Genomic DNA, 18835 nt, shown 5'->3' with positions numbered 1-18835 from the left:
GAGCGAGTGGTTTTGGTAATATGAATTAATTTAGAGCATGGGTACGTTTTAATGCGGTTTCACGAAAGTTGAGTATTTAATTGTGGTCGGAAATGTGGTGACGCATGGTGAGAGTAATTGGAATTTTCTAAGCATTGTGGGTAGATTTAGAACAAAAAGAAACCTTCTTTGATTCATGTTGTTGCTGACTAGTTTTTCGCGAGTAAATAAATATGCTCACCATTTTGTTTTATTTTATTATAATTTACAGCATACAACAAGTAGGAAGCACCGACTGGGTAGAGGATGATTGTGAACAGGCTGCTGAAGCTTTTATGAGGTTTGTAGATTATATATCTTGTTGAAGTGCTTATTTATTTGTCAGAAACAATTTCAATGATTTCGGCAACTACAATTCGTCTTTAAAAAAAAATAACTGATATATGGCCCCTTTCAGTATTAAGTTCGTAGGCTGAAATTTAAGCCTATCAGCTGTTTGCATTGTATAGCAGTTTTCGAGCAGCTATCAAAGCTATCAAGGTCTAATATACATATGAGCTTATCCCAAGGTGTATGTATTTAGAAGGATGATTTTTTTTATCGCTTCTGTTTCTGAACGAAGAATTTAAGAGTGTTTTGTGTATTCGTCAAGCTACCAGAAAGCCTGTTTGAGCAAAAGTCACCCGTCCTGTCAAAAAGTGACGTTCGAATTTGGTTATAAAAAACATGCCATGAGACAACCTGATCTACATACACTTTGGTTCTAGATTCCACCACCTGATCTCTTCAAGGCACCTTGGGATAAATGAAAACACGACCTTGTTTTGACATGTTTTCGAACAGGTACGCGAGTCTAATTCTAGCTTTGAGGTCTATAATCTAGACTGAAAATCGCATGCTAGTTTTGTGTGTGGTTTTGTATGGAGTGTTTACATGATTTCAGTCTCCAACTGTCAAACTCCATATAAAAAACTAATTAGAATCGTGAAGGGCCCAATAATTGGATTTAGTTGTCCTACAATACAGAGAGGCACTTTACATAACTTAAGGCGTATAGTTAGAGTATAATACGTAGATTATATTTAAAAAATACTAATAACATTTCACAGTTTGTAAGTAAGTTGTACAAAATAATGTTTATTCCATATTAATTAGCGCGCGGCACACAGTGTTTCTTGCTTTTCTCCCTTTTTCTCGCAACCATCCCGCCGTAAAGCGCGACCTGCTTTGAATTGGGGAGCGCAAAACATCAAAGTTCCCACCCTTGCGGGGCGAGTTAGTTTGGTTGCAGGCTGCTGACTGCTAATGAAGCAACAAAACTGAAGCAAGCAAAACAAAATCTACCACCACCACAGAACAAAATACCCACCACTGTACCCAAAAAAAAAGGAATAATGCGCACATGTACATGCTGCCAGGCTCGTGGAACATTTATGTCAATAAAATTCGCCACATCCAGTCCAGGCATTGGTTGACAGGGAGGGTCCCTCCTGCGGCAATTGCCTGCCACCGGGCAGCTGTGAACATGCTTTTATTTTTCGGCTTGACCGGTCGGTCGGTTGGTTTCCGGTGCTTCAAGCGGGCACTGGAAGGCTGAAGAAATTATGAGCCCTCGATTGAGCGCTCAATCGAACGTGCGAACGTGTACATGGCATGTCACTCCCCGTTTCGGGCTGCCCTTTTTTATCGCCAAAGCCTCCTGCACCACTATCGGAAGCACCGTTCAGGCATGATTGCGAGGGAAGGAGGAGCTAGCTGGGAGAAGACCTTGCGATATGCGGCTCATAAAATGGCCGTGCGAGTGCCCTTTCGGGCGTGAATGCGTTACCCTGAAGGGGTCAAGATAAAAAAACCCCGGTGAAGGTAATTTTGCCCGAAGCAAAAGCATAAATCATACATTAGTTGCGAGGGAACGGAAATTAATTTTATATTTGTCAATATTGAGCGATTGCACGGGTTGCTGGGGTCGATTGGATGGTGAGTTCATACACGCTCGTGGATTGCTTTTTTCTTATTCTGACGAGTACTGGTAAATGTTATGCGTGTGTTTGTGAACCCGTTTCACATGGCAACAGATTTCAGCTAAACACAGGATCGTTTTTTTTTTTGCTTTCACCACTCAGCGCAACGGTGACAAAATTTGTATTTTACTAGTTTATTTGGCCCGGTTGCAGGATTTCGCAACAGAACCTTAGATGTGTATACTGCCTGCAGAGCACATTTAAAGGTTTTCATGCACATGTAGATAAACAATTATGTTCTCTTTTGACGTTTTTTTAGTAAAACTCTATATGCTATCTTGACCGTGTTGCTATCTTGGTACAGGTTCCTATCCAATTCTTATCCCGGTTCATAGCCCTTCCATATTTTTGTTGTATCTACAATATGTGGCAAATGTTACTGTTTCCATTACATTAGTAACCATGGTCCACATTTTTTTCTCAGTATGTTTGACTATCGGCTGGACTCGTGGTACAGTCGTCAACTCGTACGACTTAACAATATGCCAATCATGGGTTCAAGTTCCAAATGGACCGTGTCCCCATACGTATGACTGACTATTATGGGTTATCAAAAAGTTATTGAAAACCAAGCCCCGATGTGGATTTTACAACCACATACGACATACAAAAATTCAATTTAGTCGTTCTTTTTTTTTCAATGAGACTTTGAGCCGATTGACCACATTCACCTCTTTTCATAATTTAATCTATTTTACAATGTTCTTTGCAAGGCATTTGTGGCGTACAAATTACCTTTTACCGGGTACTCTCAGTTTACTTAAAGCTATCCGTTGATTTTATTTTTTGTTACAATTGTGATTTTGATTAGATTTTTTTATAAAAGTTAGTAATATGAAGGCATTTTAAAAGTTTACGCTGGCAATCGCTGTCTGGTGAGAGGATGGTGTCGATGCTGTGGTCTAATTTGCAGGTGATGCGTTCTGCTGTATAACCATGGCATTTGATTAAGATGTGACGTATGGTAATGTTGACGCCACAGAAAATTTAGTCGATTTGAACTTATGGAAAAGCTCACTGTCACGGCTTATTATTGACCCGTGCCCCACTTTCGGCAAGAATATTTGAGCACCAAGTAACCATGTATGTCCATGAGTGCCAAATGCTAATAAAAACAATTAAGCCAACTTCATTCAACTTTGTTGCTTTATCATTTTTCCATGTATAAAAGAAACCCTGACCTAGGAATGTCCTTATTCCGTGTATGTTATTGTCTCATTACTTTTCCATATAGGAGTTGCTGTTCATATCAGCTTTTCAGTTCAGTTTAGTTGTAATGTCACTGCTGTTCCATAAGATAATTTTTCTCGCAAGATATACTTTCAATGGATGAATAAATATTAAAATTCAATTATTTATTTTTGTTTTTTTTTTCAACTGTTTAACACAACTCGTACAAAGCCTTATCCACCCATCTACGTATGGATGCCCGATCCATGGGAAATATAAACCCGTTATATGCATGTTTTTAAGATCTTCATTTGGACCCAGTTTTTCAGCTCCAATGTATTCACTATATTGCATTGTACCCGCATTTTTGAATTATCTATAATAAAAAATTGTATTTGTTCAACGTTCATAGTGTACGATTCTGCAATCCTTTCAAGCGAGCATTTGATTGCACTCGGATGATAGTTCGAAGCAAGTAATTATTTGTTTTACTTTATTATTATTATTTAAACGTTTTGAGTCACACAACTCTACTACGTATAATCAAATGGATGGAACGGGGTAGAATCTCTACCACAGAATTATTTAGAATTACTGGGAATAATTTGATAATTGTTGATACACTTTCAATACGTCGGCAGAAGAATACAATGATTTCTTGCAATTTGAATACCTCAATGATTCAATCACTCTACTATTGCTTGTTGCCTCGAAGAAAGGAAACTCCGCAAAGAAATAAAAATCATCCAAGCACCCATATTTGGTTAGCAACACTGTTCTATAGTGAGTAACTTTTTCGTACACATAGTTTCTATGGTGAGCAAGCGTCACCTATGAGCGTAACGTGAGCGTAACGTGAGCGTCACCTCTTACTTCGTTTTGTATAGGGAGATTGATGCGTGCGTTGATCGTAGATTGGATGCAACGGGCTAAAAACAGTATCATAAAAAATGATACAAAAGCATTGAACAAACAGGAAAAGTGTGCACACGTTGATCACACAATTCTCGCCCCATCAATCGGTAAGAGCGTTGATTGAAGGTTTTTGCACGTTCAGCAATTCGCAAGTTTTATTTTTGTTTTTCAAATCACATGATTGCACCGTATAAGGGAACAAATGGTAATGAACAAGTATGCAGCAGTGCTCGAATTGGACAGAAATGGTGAACTGGCACTGTCACGCAGAAAAGCTGAATTATTCAAAGTTGAATGATGGTAATAATAGGGGAAAAATACGAAAATTTGGGGACATTTCAACTGTAGCATAAAGATAAAACATAAAGAGCTGACTTTTGTTAGTATTTGTTTTTATCACAGCGTGTGGTACATTTAATCATTTGTTTAATAAATTGAAGTGGAAAAGCACTAAGAAAAATAGTAGCAATTTCCACACAATGAAAAAGAATATCTATGCAAGTGATACGGATGGACAAACTATTTACACTTTTGCATTCAAATATTTATTTTTTATTTTTTTCATTTTTCATAAAATAAACATTCCAACGGTTTATTGCAGCACTTTTTATATTATTGTATAAAACAAAGCTAAATATTCACCAACTACTAGGCGCCTCCATTAAGTATGAAAAGCTTAACACTAAAGGTTGCTTTAGACCTTGCGTGGAAGTGAACGTGAAATTTTGTTTTTTTTTTGCAATATTTCATTAAGTATTTATCAGAATATGACTTATGGTAAACCAAAAGAAAGGATATTCAATTCCTCAACTATTCAGTCTGTAAATCATATTGAAATAATGAATTAAATACATCTCCTTGTGATACCCCACTGACCATAATTTTTTCACCGTGAATCACAAGGAAATGCATTTAATTTATTAATTCAATACTTTTTTATATTCTAGATATTTGGAACCTTGAATTTGCTTTCTATTGGTGTACGAAAGCTAAATTCTGATAAATATTTATTGAATTATTGCAGAAAAAACCCAAAATATCACTTTCAATTTCACTGGGGCTCTAACGCGGGCTTAAGTTTTTTCATCTATTACTTGTATAAAATGGAATTATTCCTCTTTTTAACAAAACATTTGAGTTATTCATCTATGTGTATAATGTAAGTTTTCAATGGATTTATTTGAAATGTATTTTCCCATTATTGACGATTGCCAAAATTCTTAATAATAAGATAACCCAAGATAATATTATATGTATCATAGATTGGTAAAATAAAAAGTTTAAGTAAACTCATGATTAAATTCTCTGATTTAGTCTATTAAAAAATCATATTTATAGCTCAACGCTCTCCATTCACAGTATTGAAAACTAATTTATGCAAGTTATGCTTTCCCTCAAAGATGGGAAAACAATCACAGGGATGTGGCCATTGATGTCATCCAAAATTTTAACGAGCTCGCCTACCTTTTTTTCTCTTTTTGTTCGCCCACCATAGCAACGGAAACAAACAATCGAATAATTTCATAAGTGAACAATCATTGCTGTCGGAAAAGTGGCACCCTCAAATCGAAACATTCCGCTCTGCCCAACTGCTGCTGCTGCTTGTGTACCTTTCGATTCGTCAAGCACCGGCCAAACAGTGCCGGCCAGAGCAGAAGAAAGTCGAAACTTGCTATGTCACAATTTGCCGTTCCAATCGGATCCCACATTGTTTACTTTTCCGGGGAAAGCCATCCGGCGGCGTGAAGTTTGTGTTCACTAGCCGTCCTGTGCGCTTTCCTGTGGAAAGTTTTCAGCAAACGCAACAACAAATGGTGAGATGAGCGTGAGGGAACGAATGGGATGCGCGGACAGTAGTGGCATGAGGTAGGCGACAGGAAAAAGGAACTTGCGGAAAAATAAATTTCCAAAAGGCCTCGTTATCCCGTAGCACTCGGTCCGTAACGTCTCTATATCCGGGGCAACAATCGAACGAACGAATTCGCAAAAAGGCAAGCACACACACACGCTCCGACTCACTATATTGCTTTGGCCATCGATTCGAAGGTTCGAATTGGGCGTGCACAAGGACCGACACAAGGAGCCCTCATCCTAAAAAACGTATGCCAATGAAGCACGGGATGCTAGCCTAGCTAGATCCGACCCAAAACCTCTGCGCCCCGTTCGCTGGCCATATGGAAGCGGGCAAAACTTTGCGCCATTTGTCAGTGCCGCAGCCGAAAGCCGAACGGAGGGGTTTTAAATAGTTTGATTTGGGTGAAGTTCCCAGAAACCCGGAGGAAGGAAAGTGGAAGGGAAAAACTCCCCACAAAAGGACGCCTGGAAATTCGCAAGCTTTTGGCGAGCTTTAGTGCGGTAGTACAGCTGCCGGAACTGCTTGCCTCCAGCACTGCTGAGATGATGATGCCCGGGATGATTCGTATCGTTCGGTAGATGGTTGATAAATTTTCTGTCATTTCACAAACCATTCGTTCCATACTAGTTCCGAGAAGGCAAAAGTGCGCAGTGCCGGCTACCCCGTTGCAATTAGGGGCGAAATCAATCCATCACAATTTAAGTGCTTCGATCCAGCGATGCCAGCTGGTGTGTGCGGCAGAAGGCGAGCAGACTGCTCGATGGGTGGGAGAAGATGAAAAAAAGCAGTAATTCCCCATCGAAAGTTTTGCAAGCCTGCTCCATTTCCGTTTCCGTAGATCCCGGCGATTGAGGTTTAACTTTTCATCCAACTTTGGAAATCAAGTGCTTGGAATTAATCAAAAACGCATCCCACTGAGGGTGTTGAGGGTGAGGTTGGGTACGATAGTTGGCAAAGTATCATTAATACCTAGCGTTTTTTTGTGTGTGTGTGTGTGGAGCAGAAGTTTTCCAGATGTTAGCTATTCGATGGGCCAAGAATGGGTTTAGGTGTTCGGCAGGCTATAATGAATTTTAATTTATCAACCCACCCCATGGGCAAAGGCTTCGTTTGCGACCGTGGCGTGGACTTTCCAAACGAGCAAGCAATTATTTTTAACTCGATTGTGAGTAATTCGTTGCAGAAAAGTTAAATGTCGGTGCGTTTTGTTCCGTGACGACTGTGTGGAAGAAAATTGAACCGTTTCGGCGTGGAGTGTGAAAAGAGAATTCGTTCGTTATGATAGTTTTCACTGGGGTTGTTTAATATAGGCAGAGGAATAGGTAGAACAAAAATAGTAGTTTTTTTATATTTGTTCCCACTGTTATAGAACAACGGACAGACAAAAAGTCAGGGATGCATTTGGGCTTTTTTATTCATTTTAACATAAAAATGAATGGAAAAAATTGTGTGTATGGAACTGTATCAAATTTCATTTATCGAACAGACCTTTAATCTCGAGAACTTAAAATGTTTTTTTCATGAATTCTTAATTAATATTTGTTCCGTTGAAACAACATGACCTTACGTCTGTGAATTGCAGAACCAGCATTGAATTACTGTTTTCTCCGTTAACAACATAATAATAAGCTTTTTGTACAGCGAATATTCTTAAAGCGCTCAATAATATTGGCTTGCTAAGGAACTTCTGTGACTGTACATATCGATTTGATGGCTTTTGATTGTTATTGCTTTTGATCATATGATGCCTAAAACTGTGATATATATAGACAACTTTCATATGACAGATTTGACTGAATACATATGAATTAGTGGCAGAAATCATATCAACCATCTATACAAACCCACACAACAATATAGCCTCAGATTTTCCTCCTGGATTATTTCTGTCTGACAAAAATGTTTACAATCGCCGATTTGTCGCAGTTTGATTGAATGATAATTATTGATTGGGAGCAGTCCCGTGGTACAGTCGTCAACTTGAACGAATCAATAACATGCCCGTCACGGGTTCAAGCCTACAATGGACCGTCCCCTCGTAGCAAAGATTGACTATCCGGCTGCATGGTAATGGATTATGTCTCGAAAGCCTGTATTATAGGCCGGTATGTCCGCGTAGGACGTTACGCCATATAGAACAAGACGAATTGATTGATTTTTTTTGCCTAAAGTAAATACTTAATCCATTTCAAAAATACTATAATTCATTACAAATGGAAAAAAAACTATTTCAAAATCCATCTTTGTTTGTGACGATGAAATCCGTGATGCATGATGAAATCCAATATGATGGAACCTGGCGAATATTGATGCAATCGCTTCTAGCTTGAAGTAGGTATGCAGAGTTGTTAGCAGTGCTGCAAAATATCACTGTCAATGTCATAAAAAAATCTGACTGAAATAAAATCCATCTCAGCGTCACGTACTCAATTGTGATAATCAGAGGTGATACTCAAAATGATTGGTGTGACCAATTTCGTGACATTTTTGTGACTAACGCTTGGTCAGCCACTACTTCATGACTTTTTTTTTACTGTGATCAGTTCTGTAAAATATCACTAACATAGTCATGACAAAGTTCGACTAAAACAAGAAAATTTCAGCGTCACAAAGTCTACTGTGATGATCAGAGGGGAGACGCAAACAGTTGTTGCGACCATCGCATGCTTGGTGACATTTTGCGCAATCAATTCTTGGTCAGTCATGTGGTTGCGACATTTTCAGACGGTGATCATCACGATAGTATGCGATAGTAGAGATTCAGGTTTGAATTCACACATAAAATACTATAATACACTGAACGGAAATCAGGCAGGAAAAACAAAGCACATAAAATAAGGTTTTTTTAAGAGAACGGAATGAAGGAGAATACAAGTAGAAATTGAAGCAACAAGGCAGCATGACAAAAGGTTCAAATTTCTTATAAAAAATACCACTAGAACTGTTGCGTACAGCCAATCGCGCTATAGAAAGAAAGAAGTTGATGGCTATCGGCGTAAATCCGACGAACATGTTCAGCCTAACATATAATCAAATTGCTTTGAAATTACAGGAAATCTATTCTCACTCAACGCAGTCGTAAAACTCCATACGACACGAATTTCAACCATTTTAAACAAATTTAATAACTGTTAACAATGGAAACAAAACGATTATGGTAAAAACAAAATCAAACACACCATAACCTCACCAGTCAAGCGATTCCTTTGATGTCGGGTTCATTCGTTTTGCATCCACAAGGTCTGGAAATGATTGGGTGGTGGGTCTGGAACCTGTAAAAGGAAAGCAGCCCGATAGGTGGCTGAAATAATGCGAAAGGAAACGAAACGAGCGATATTGCAAACGAGATGAAAATAACATCACGTTGGCCGGGCCCTTGAAAATATCAACTTCTACCCATTGCTATGCTAAGGTTTCACAAGCATGGGTGAGGAAGGGACACGGTTTTTTCTTGTTTGTAAGATGCGTGGGAGCTTTCCATTTAGAGTGGATGGATGTGCCTATGTACTTGTGTACGTGTGTACTACCCGTGGGAAAACCGAACCAAGAAATCTTTACCAAAAGTCGGCCTTAGCAGCAATAGTACGCAGGAAAAAAAAAGACGCATCGCCTTGGGTATAGCGCATTCATACAGGGCATTCCCGTTTGGGTTGGGTTGGTGGTGATGGTGGAAGTGTGTTTGAGAGAGAGAGAACGCGCCAAAAGACGAATGAATGAATAAGTAAAAACTCACCTTGAAGCTCTGCAAAGGTTTTCCTGGCCTGCTCGTTACCATGGAAGGAGAGAATTGGAAAGAAAGGCAAAAGAATCAACAACGCAAACCAGCGACAAAAAACACTCCCGTAACAAACTCAAAAACGTTCCGAAACCACATTCCGCAAGGTACAATCGGTTTCCTCGGTGGTTGTGTGTGTGTGCGTGTTTTTTTTCGACTTCATTTTCACCGTTATGGTTTTTTCTTGTGTTTTTACATGTTTCCTTTTTTTTTTTTGGCTGCTGCTACTGTTCCCATTTCGCAGTGAACCCGTGTACGGAAGGTGAAAAGCTCCCGTTTCAAAGTGAATCAAATCGAAGAAATGCGGCAGTATAACCTTCAACTTCCTTTTCCCCACCAGGGGGGAGGGGGGAGGAATTCCACTGTGCCACCAGCCAGCAGCAAAAGGTGGCAAAATTCAAAGGCTTCCCCGGCTTTTTTTTGTTCCCTCCCCCCAAGGGTAAAAGCCCGATGGTAGACGAAACACAGCGAACTAGTTTCGGTACAGCAATTTTGGTTACGGTTTGCGTTGTGCCAAAATTCACCGCTCCAAGGGACGATGTCGGCGCCGGTGAAGACCGGTTTGTGCCAGGTCGGTATGGTCGACCGCAGCACGACGTCAAGCGACGCCAAAAGACCGATGCCATTTCGGAGGTAGGGGAAGCAGGAGGACCACCTTCAGGGCATTTGGGGCTTTCTTTTTAAAAAGAAGGAAATCGTATAACATTTGCCAGTTGCGTAGGTCGCGGTGCAAAGTTGTTACGCTCCCTTCCTTTACGCTCCGTGCACGTGTGTGTGACAAACTGTTATTCCCATCTCCTTCTTGTATGTGTGCGTTTTGCTTCCCCTTTTGGTAACCCATCATCATACTTTGCCTAATCTTTTTTTTCACCTTTTTCCGCCGCTGTTTTCCGTCCAAAAGGCTCGCTAATGCCAAAATATCACTTCCGTTGAGTGTTCTGCAACTTCTTTCTTTTGCCTCCCCCCGTTTGTACTGTTTCCGATAGAAGTTGGGTGCTTTATTTGCTTTCGCGTTGGCAGCAGTGGTGGTTTAGGGCTACACTTTGTCGCTGTCCAATCGTTTGTTGGCAGGATGTATGTGTGTATGAGCCTACAACATATGGACAGGGGGGAAAAAACGAAGAAAACTTGAAGGCGGAAGCTATACTTTTGCGTGCCAACTTTCTTATCTTACTAAAGGAAAAAGACAGAAAGAGAGAGAAAGGGAGAGCGCAAGAGAAAAATGGAGGGAAAAAGTTGGCACACTGTGAAAATCAAGCGGAAACAAAATGGGCACAAGAGAAGGTGCAATACACACACAAAAAAAAACACCATAGCCTCACATCACGCCATGTGCAAACACGGTCCTCTGCAAGAGTTTAAGTTTTAGTTTTTCCTCACAATGATACATGTTGATGTGGAATTGAATTGAAAACGGTCAAGGTTAGTCAGCAGGGCTAAATAATGAAAGGCTAGTTTTCATTGTCTCGTGGGTTTGTTTTCTTTCTTTTGGATTTAGCTTTTTCCGACTTTTAGCCGTATCACAAAAAGGAAGTGAGTTATTTCTTTTCTTTTTGTGCTATTTTTGTTTCCTTCTCAGATTCGATAGTGAGCAGAATACTAATGAAAATGCTTAAAACATACAATGAATGAAGAAATGGTGCCATTGAAAAAAGTTGTATTATCTAGATTCAGTATCAATTTCAGGGAAAAAAAACTGGCTGGCATAACCTTAATACAGAGTGTTCCAAGTCAGTTTCGAATGTATAAATTGTTATTCACCACGTACAAAATTTTAATCCGCCTCGATCTGACATTTCATTTTTATCACAATAATTTTTAATTTCTTCAGCATGATTTTCAACACTTGAACTCTCAACGGGTGATGCGATGTGGCTTCAAACCCCGGTGTAATAACGATGGCAGCAGCCCGTTGAAGAGTTGGAAATCATGCTGAAGAAAGTAATGTAATGTAATGTAATGTATTTCTGAATTGCGATCCCGCTGAATTGCATTGTTCCATCACAATAATTTTTAATTTCTACAGCATGATTTTCAACACGACTTAAGCTGGATTGAGTTTGACAGTTCTTTGTTATGTGTTGAAAATCATGTGTTGAAACTGAAATTTCATTTTGAATTTAATAAACCATTTGACAGCTGTTGAAAAACATCTTGGATGCGGTGAATAACAATCTTTACATTCGATACTAACTTGGAAAACTCTGTATCTTTTAGACTAAATTTAGTATCTGCTTTAAACCTTGTTTGCAGGGTTTTTCATGTCAATTTCGAATGTAAAAGTTGTTATTCACCGCGTGCAAGATGTTAATCCACTTCAATATGATATTTCATTTCCATCATTATAATGTTTAATGTCCCCAGCATGATTTTCAACACGTCTTAAGTTTAATTGAGTTTGACATAGTTCTTTGTGATTTGTTGAAAATCGCGTGTAAAAACTAAAATTACATTATGAAGCAAATACACCATTTGTCAGCTGTTGAAAAACATATTGAAGGTGGTGAATAATGATGTGCACATTCGAAAAAGACTTGGAAAATCCTGTATATATTTATGGGTGGATTTAATTTTAACTATTCCTATGACGTAACTGCTGAATGAGCTGGAATATTTTTTCTCTCTTATTATTGTTGTTATTTATTCTAAAACCTGGTTTTATCAATCTATCGAACGGCAATACTTCAATTTTGAGCTCTTGAACTATTTAACTGAATAGTTCCCAGATCCCTTTTCTCTCTCGACATTATTTTAGTTTGTGTGGTACGTTTTTAACTCAGCTATGTTATTCGCAGTTAGGACTGTTAGTTAAATTATATTAAAATTTTAACTCCTGAGTGTATGATCTTTCATTGACCAACAATAAATAATAAACAATAGTTCCGATTTCAATTGTTTACCATTTATATTTAGCGATACGTTATCCCATTTTATATTAGGGTATTTTATGTATAATATGTGTAGTGCTACAGGAACTGACTCAATAATCAATAGTTTGTGAATTGTTCTTGCTATTGGTTTTTGTATTATTGCAGTTGATAGATAATCCATTTCTATTCTTATTATTTTCATGCATGGATAGACTGGTGGAATGTCTGAGGTATCGGATAGATTGTGATTGACTGTAATAAATTCCTTAGTATGTTTAATGTATTCTATTTCTTTTAAATGTCTGTTGATAATTACTAAATTTAATTTTGCCTCCGGTATTAGAATATTGAGCCTTCCTTTGGCCTTAGACATAGCTAACTGACGGAAAGAAATCCTACGGCCATCTTTAGTCCTAATGAAAGAGCCTAGTTTGGATGTAATCTTACCTAAGTATGTGTTGCTTATTGGTAATTCTGATCAAGCAAACCATAACTTAGAAATGATGAAAATTAAATGTCAGATCGATGTGAAATAACATTTTGCACGAGGTGAATAGCAATGTTTACATTCGCAACTGACTTGGAAAACTTTGTAAAAAGAATAGAGTTTATTTAAATTTGTTTATTCATTTTTATATACTTATTTTATAAATCAAATATCTACTGCATTTGTGCGTTTAATATTGTTTTCTCTTCATCATGCTAACGTACAGCAAAAACTAGCAAAGCTGCTTTTCTTCGCAAATCAACCCACTTATTTTCCAAACTTTCTCCTAAACGCTTCCAGAAGCGTTCCACGCTACGTGCTGTTGTTACGTCTACCCGTTTTACCCGCCACCAGCCGCCGGGTCCATCATGTGTCACACAATGGCCTTCCCAAGAGCGAGCAAACGAGCGTAAAAGTATGAAAATCAAAAAGGATGCAATCCAAATAGCATTTTTACTCACCTTCCCCAAAACGGTAACGGTGCTAGTGCGGGAGTACTTTGCTTCCCTTCCCATTACCGCCTTCCTACCCAACCTATTCAACCCCACTCCAACCGAGAGTCTCAACTTTAACTGCAAATGATTTCTAACCTTTTACCTCGGTACAACAATCTCATTTCCTTTCCGTGTCGTCTTGTTTTTCGCTTTTCTTTCCTTTTCAGCAACAACATGCTTCTTCACATCGCAACGCAGTGAATAAAAGCCGTGCCAGCAGCGGAGGGAACCAAAAGAACAGGGACGAGGAAAGCGATAGCATAGAACGGAACCAAATAGCAATGTTGCACCATTGAAATCCATCCACACCGTTGACAGGATCATTAGTGACGTTTAGAAGCCGTACCCCGCGTAGGGAGGGGAAGAAGGTAGCAACATGATCACCGTGAAAGGCCTGCCTCCAAAGTCGGCCGCGTACGGGTCGCTACAAACGTCGTTCCAGCAGTGCGTGTGTGAAAGGTGTACGTGTGAGTGTGCTACTGTGGTGGTGTCCCTACGACGACGCAAGCCAATGTGTTAAAAGTTAATTGAAATCGGACTGTATAGAAGAAAGCAGTAACAAAGCCTAAGCCAGCGCCTTTCACAGCAATTCACACTTCGGTACAATTAGTGTACAGAACGAAAGGAACTGTTAGGACACACTTGCAGCAACAGCACACCGTTGCACATGGTTGGTAAAGCCTGGTAAAGCAAGCCGTTTTTGCATACCTCAAACAAGTGCTCGTCTCCACGGGTGTAGGTGTGATGTGACAGAAGAGCAATGCAAAACTAGTCAACACAGCTTTCACAGCATTCACACTTTCTGCAAATTTTCCCACGCATTACAAGTTGTTTCCATCCAGTGACAAACCGTGGCAAATCTGTCTGAAAACGGAAGTGGAAATGTGGTGCAAGGTGCATAAAAGCTGCACATTGCAGACCATTTGCACACGGTACAGGAGAGTGTGTGTGGATGAATCGGTTGGCGACGGTAATGAATGATGATGATGTTGATGAGATGGTGCAAGTGATATGTCTCCGTGCGAGTTAATGGGGCCTACAACAGGTTGGCCTAGTTTTACGTCTCCCGTTTCGTAGGGGATGTGTAAATTAAGCAAAATTGTGTAACAGACAGTAAGGTAGCCAAGCTTGGCAAGTTTCTAAAAGTTTATTTAAAGAAAAAAACGATCAAAAAGTGGAATACTCCTGTTAAAAAGTTTAAGAACGCAACACGCATACAGTGACACATACCCGGTCGAGCTTCAAACTTCAAACCCCAGCACTGTCTTTTATCAGTCTTCAAAAATCGTAACCGAATCCGAAGCGCAACGTCCAAACGTCCTCCCTTGCTCGTAACGAAACGCACGTGCCATGGCTTGGATTTACACCGGTACCGATCTGAGCTATCTCTGTTGCTGCAATCAAAGGCATCTTCTAGCTGTGATATTCATCTTTACCATCGTCATGGGCGCACCACACTCGGGTGAGTAGTAACGGGAAAACCGCTTATAAACTTTCCATGTTCAATGTTTCGTGTTCCTCTTTTTTTGCCAGTCACACTCCTTTCTTTTTCTCTCTGGGAGGAGTATTTCATCTGGTTTAGGAACGTGTGTTTTCACGCCACTGCTTCCTGAGATCCACCATTAAAACTGGATCCTTACAGCCGTTGTCGTGGCTGCCGCGTTGTGCGAAACAAGGCGCACAAACAACACTACACTTTCACGAGATGTGCTTGTGTGTGTGTCGCATGAGCACACACGCGCAAAAGTTTGTGTCGTGCTGCACATCATTATCCCCCCCGAGCAAGGGGCAAAAAATGTGCCGTGCCGTGAGAAAAAAACAGCCTGCTAAAGTATTCCTCAGGTGGCACATTCTTCGAGCACTCACTGTAGCGATGAGCTGCTGCAAAACAATTCCGCAGGTTCATTGCTGGGAGTGTATTGCAGAGTGATGTATGACACCAAAAAAAGGCCGTAAAGCAATGCTGTTTGAGTGTGGGAGAGGGGGGAAGAACACAATCAAATTCCGTGCAGTTTGAAGCGTTTTTCGTTTTATGGGAACATTTTTTTTCACAAAAAGGGTTTTTGGTGTATCTACGCTTTTGATGTTACATGCGGTGCTTTGTGAAGGGATTGTTAGTTTAACATGTAATGTATTGAAATTAGCTTCATTTGCTTTGGCCATTATTGATCCTATACTTCGAATTTATTGATCGTTTGCTGATTCATAACTCTTATTCATTTTTAATGATAAATAATTGCAAAATTCTTGTAACATTTAGTTGAATGCTGTGAAACAATGATTTGTCGGTTTAATTCTCCTTGCTTAATACCTTCATAGTTTTGAGCTAAAATGGAAAAATAACCATTTCACCGAAAAATGCATTAATCATTCTATTTCACGGGAATTTGTTTCAATTAATTATGGAATCATTTTAGAACCATTTGCGGTTTTCCAGGAAGTAGTGAATATCATGCCATTCCATGCAAAAATGTATTTTGAAACGTACAGCAATGCTGCTTCTATTAAATGCGATTTAAACATCATTGCATTTATAGCTGTTCCGAAAATATTTCGATCTATTTTCATTTGATCAACTGATAATTTTTGCGAAATGTTATGCTTTCAAACCATTTTTAAAAAGGTTTTCTTTTAATGTAAGTATAAGTTGTTCAAAATTGGCACAAAACATCAGACTTTATTGTCAGTTCAATCAGTTTCTTTATTTCATGTGAATTTATGCACATGACAAACAGTCAAATAGTTAAAAAAGAAAATATGATAAGCTTCAATTGATTTTTTATAATTTCTTCCATTGATTTTAAATTTCTTCACTATTTTTGTTATTGCTTTGCAAATATGTTTGCATCTGTCTCACGATTCAAAAAAATAATTTTACAAAATTCATGGAATCATATTCAAAGACATATTCAAAAACATTTATACAATATTCAAATCCCCTGAAACATCCCTGTAAAGCATTGCTTACATGCAGCTCGAATAGGAATTAACTCTAGCATCTCGATCGTATTGCTGTATTCGTTTGTTTTCTCTTCAAATGTTAAGATCTTTTGGAAACCAAATGTATTGCCTTCTAAGAGATCTTAAAAAACTTTCATCGTTCTAAATTCCCAAAAGCTTTTGGATATTTTCGAAGAGATAATGAGTTATGCTCAATGCGTCCAACGTGCTTAATGCATTAATAATCATTTATTTCAATGTAGCGTCAAGCGGGCTGGTCTGGTGGTACAGTCGTCAACTCGTACGACATGAACATGCCCGTCATGGGTACAAGCCAGGTGGATTGACACGAGAAGATGTCCTGAGCGGTCCCACTGTAAGCTAGCAAGCTTTTCCGAAGTGACGAGCGAGAAAATTTATGGCGAATTCTAAACTACTAAATTTACTTGTAAGCGGGGAGTAGGTCCCTGTTTTTTCGGGGCTCCTCGAGACCCCGGGGCATCATGTGGCCGCTTAGTAGTACTAAATACGGCCCTTGCTTAAGCCCCAAAATGTACCGTGCCCCCAAATGTAGGACCGACTATCCCGCTATATGTAATCAGTAAGTCTCACTGAAAGCCAAGCCCCACTAGAGGTACAGAGGCAGACCTGGACCTGGAGAAAGAAGAAGTCAAGCGTGCACTAAATTCACTAAATATTATGTGTTCTGTATCAGAACCATTCAAATAGGTTTGTGGAACTTGTATGAATGCTTAAGCTGCCTTTTTCTCGTAACCTTTGCTCAGCCTCATTTCTTTGAATATTTACACGCAGTCACGCAGTGTTAAAATATGCATCTCAAAAGGTTACGGAAGACCTTGTTGCACACCCACACAATATCCTTCCAGCTAAAGCATGCAAAATTTTGCGAAGAGTAATGTAGAACGGTAGCTTCATTTTCCACGCAAAGAAAATATTCCTGTCAACGACATATTCTATAATTGGAAAGCATTCCAAGACCGCTGCTTAGCATTAAGCTAAATTATTTCTGGTTACTGAAAACATTCATTCAAATATTGCTGCTTGATAGATGAACTCATCAAACGTTAAATTAATTGACAGCAGTGTAACTCAATGAAACTGATACTCACAGCTTTATAGCAAAGCAAAAAAAAAACACGTAAATCTGGAATCCTTCCACCAAAACACGCTTCCACCGCCCACTTTCCATTTGTCAGCTGTTATAAAAATATTTTTTCCCACTTTGCCGCACAAATCATTGCGATTGCTAGGAAGTGGAATCAGTTTACAGCTCTCCCACTCATCGCACAAACATTCAAATTAGTTCTACAAGTGATATCCATTAACATTCATCTCACCACAATTATCAGCTCGCTGCGGTGCCACAGAGTATTTACACACAAACTCAATTTAATTAAAATAATGGATCGGTTTAGTCGCCTCTCCTCGTGTCGCCGCAGTTCTTGCATTCCCTCGCGGATAAACCCCCCTCCCGCCCACAGGCACAATACGTTCGGTGCTTGGGCGTTTAGCGAATCATAAATCTACGCCCTTGGGGGCGTCTTTTGGGCTGCTTCCTGCTTCTTGCTTTTTGCCCCGCGAGAAGCTTGGAAAGCTTCCATCAACGCCGCAATAAATGCGAATGCTGTGCACACTCTCTTAAGTGATTCGCATGATCCATTAGCTCGCTGCTCGCTCAGTACAGCGCACACAGTACAGCGCACGATACAGTTTAACAACAATCGCTTTGCCCCTTTCATTCCTGCAAGATGGATTTTTTTTTTCATGCTCTCCTTTCCTTCTTTCTTTCAACGCCAAAAGCCAACTCTGACGTTCGGTTTGTATCTTTTCTCCTGACAGCTGAATGTTGACAATTGCTGGCGCACAGGAAGGGCATTACAACCCACCCTCCTACACTCGCTGACACTCTTTTTTCTTTCCTTGAAAAATACATTTGAGGTTATTTCAAAAACCACCACAGTCAGCATAACATTAAAAACCAAGCGGCTGGGAAGGAATGAAGCAAAACAAAAAAAAAACACTTTTCCCCACACAAAACAACAACATCCATCAGCGGATAAGAAATGCTGGCGCTTTTTGTGCTTTTTTCCTCCCCCTTTTGCCTCCATCTTTTAGCAACCGGGCGGTGGCGGGACGGGGCCAACTGTTTCATTTCCACCGAAATCACAGCCCCCACTCCACACTTGACAAGTTTTGGAGTTTGACAAAGCTTACCGCCCTTTTTTGCTATTACATTTTTTTTTTGTTGCTTTTTACCCTCCCTTCTCTTTCCGTTCGTCAACGCTCTTCAACAACTCCTTTGCGCTGT

At 39.5% G+C, this 18835-nt stretch overlaps 1 protein-coding gene across 7 annotated transcripts in view; it reads left to right on the top strand.

Annotated features, from left to right (window-relative positions):
• The window catches only part of LOC120902868, an 83083-nt gene that overhangs the window by 42925 nt on the left and 21323 nt on the right, over positions 1–18835 (top strand). For 5 of the 7 annotated variants that reach the window (XM_040311920.1, XM_040311915.1, XM_040311919.1 and 2 more), the window contains 2 exons: positions 251–319; positions 13734–15028. In XM_040311920.1, coding sequence (XP_040167854.1) covers positions 14917–15028 — 112 coding nt within the window. In that variant the 5' untranslated portion in view covers positions 251–319; positions 13734–14916. The remainder of the gene's footprint in view (positions 1–250; positions 320–13733; positions 15029–18835) is intronic. The other 2 variants (XM_040311923.1, XM_040311921.1) reach the window with 1 other exon arrangement.

Source organism: Anopheles arabiensis, chromosome 3 (assembly GCF_016920715.1).
Source record: "Anopheles arabiensis isolate DONGOLA chromosome 3, AaraD3, whole genome shotgun sequence".
In the NCBI taxonomy this organism is placed as follows: Eukaryota; Metazoa; Arthropoda; class Insecta; order Diptera; family Culicidae; genus Anopheles; species Anopheles arabiensis.
This window is presented reverse-complemented; position numbering and strand designations above follow the sequence as displayed.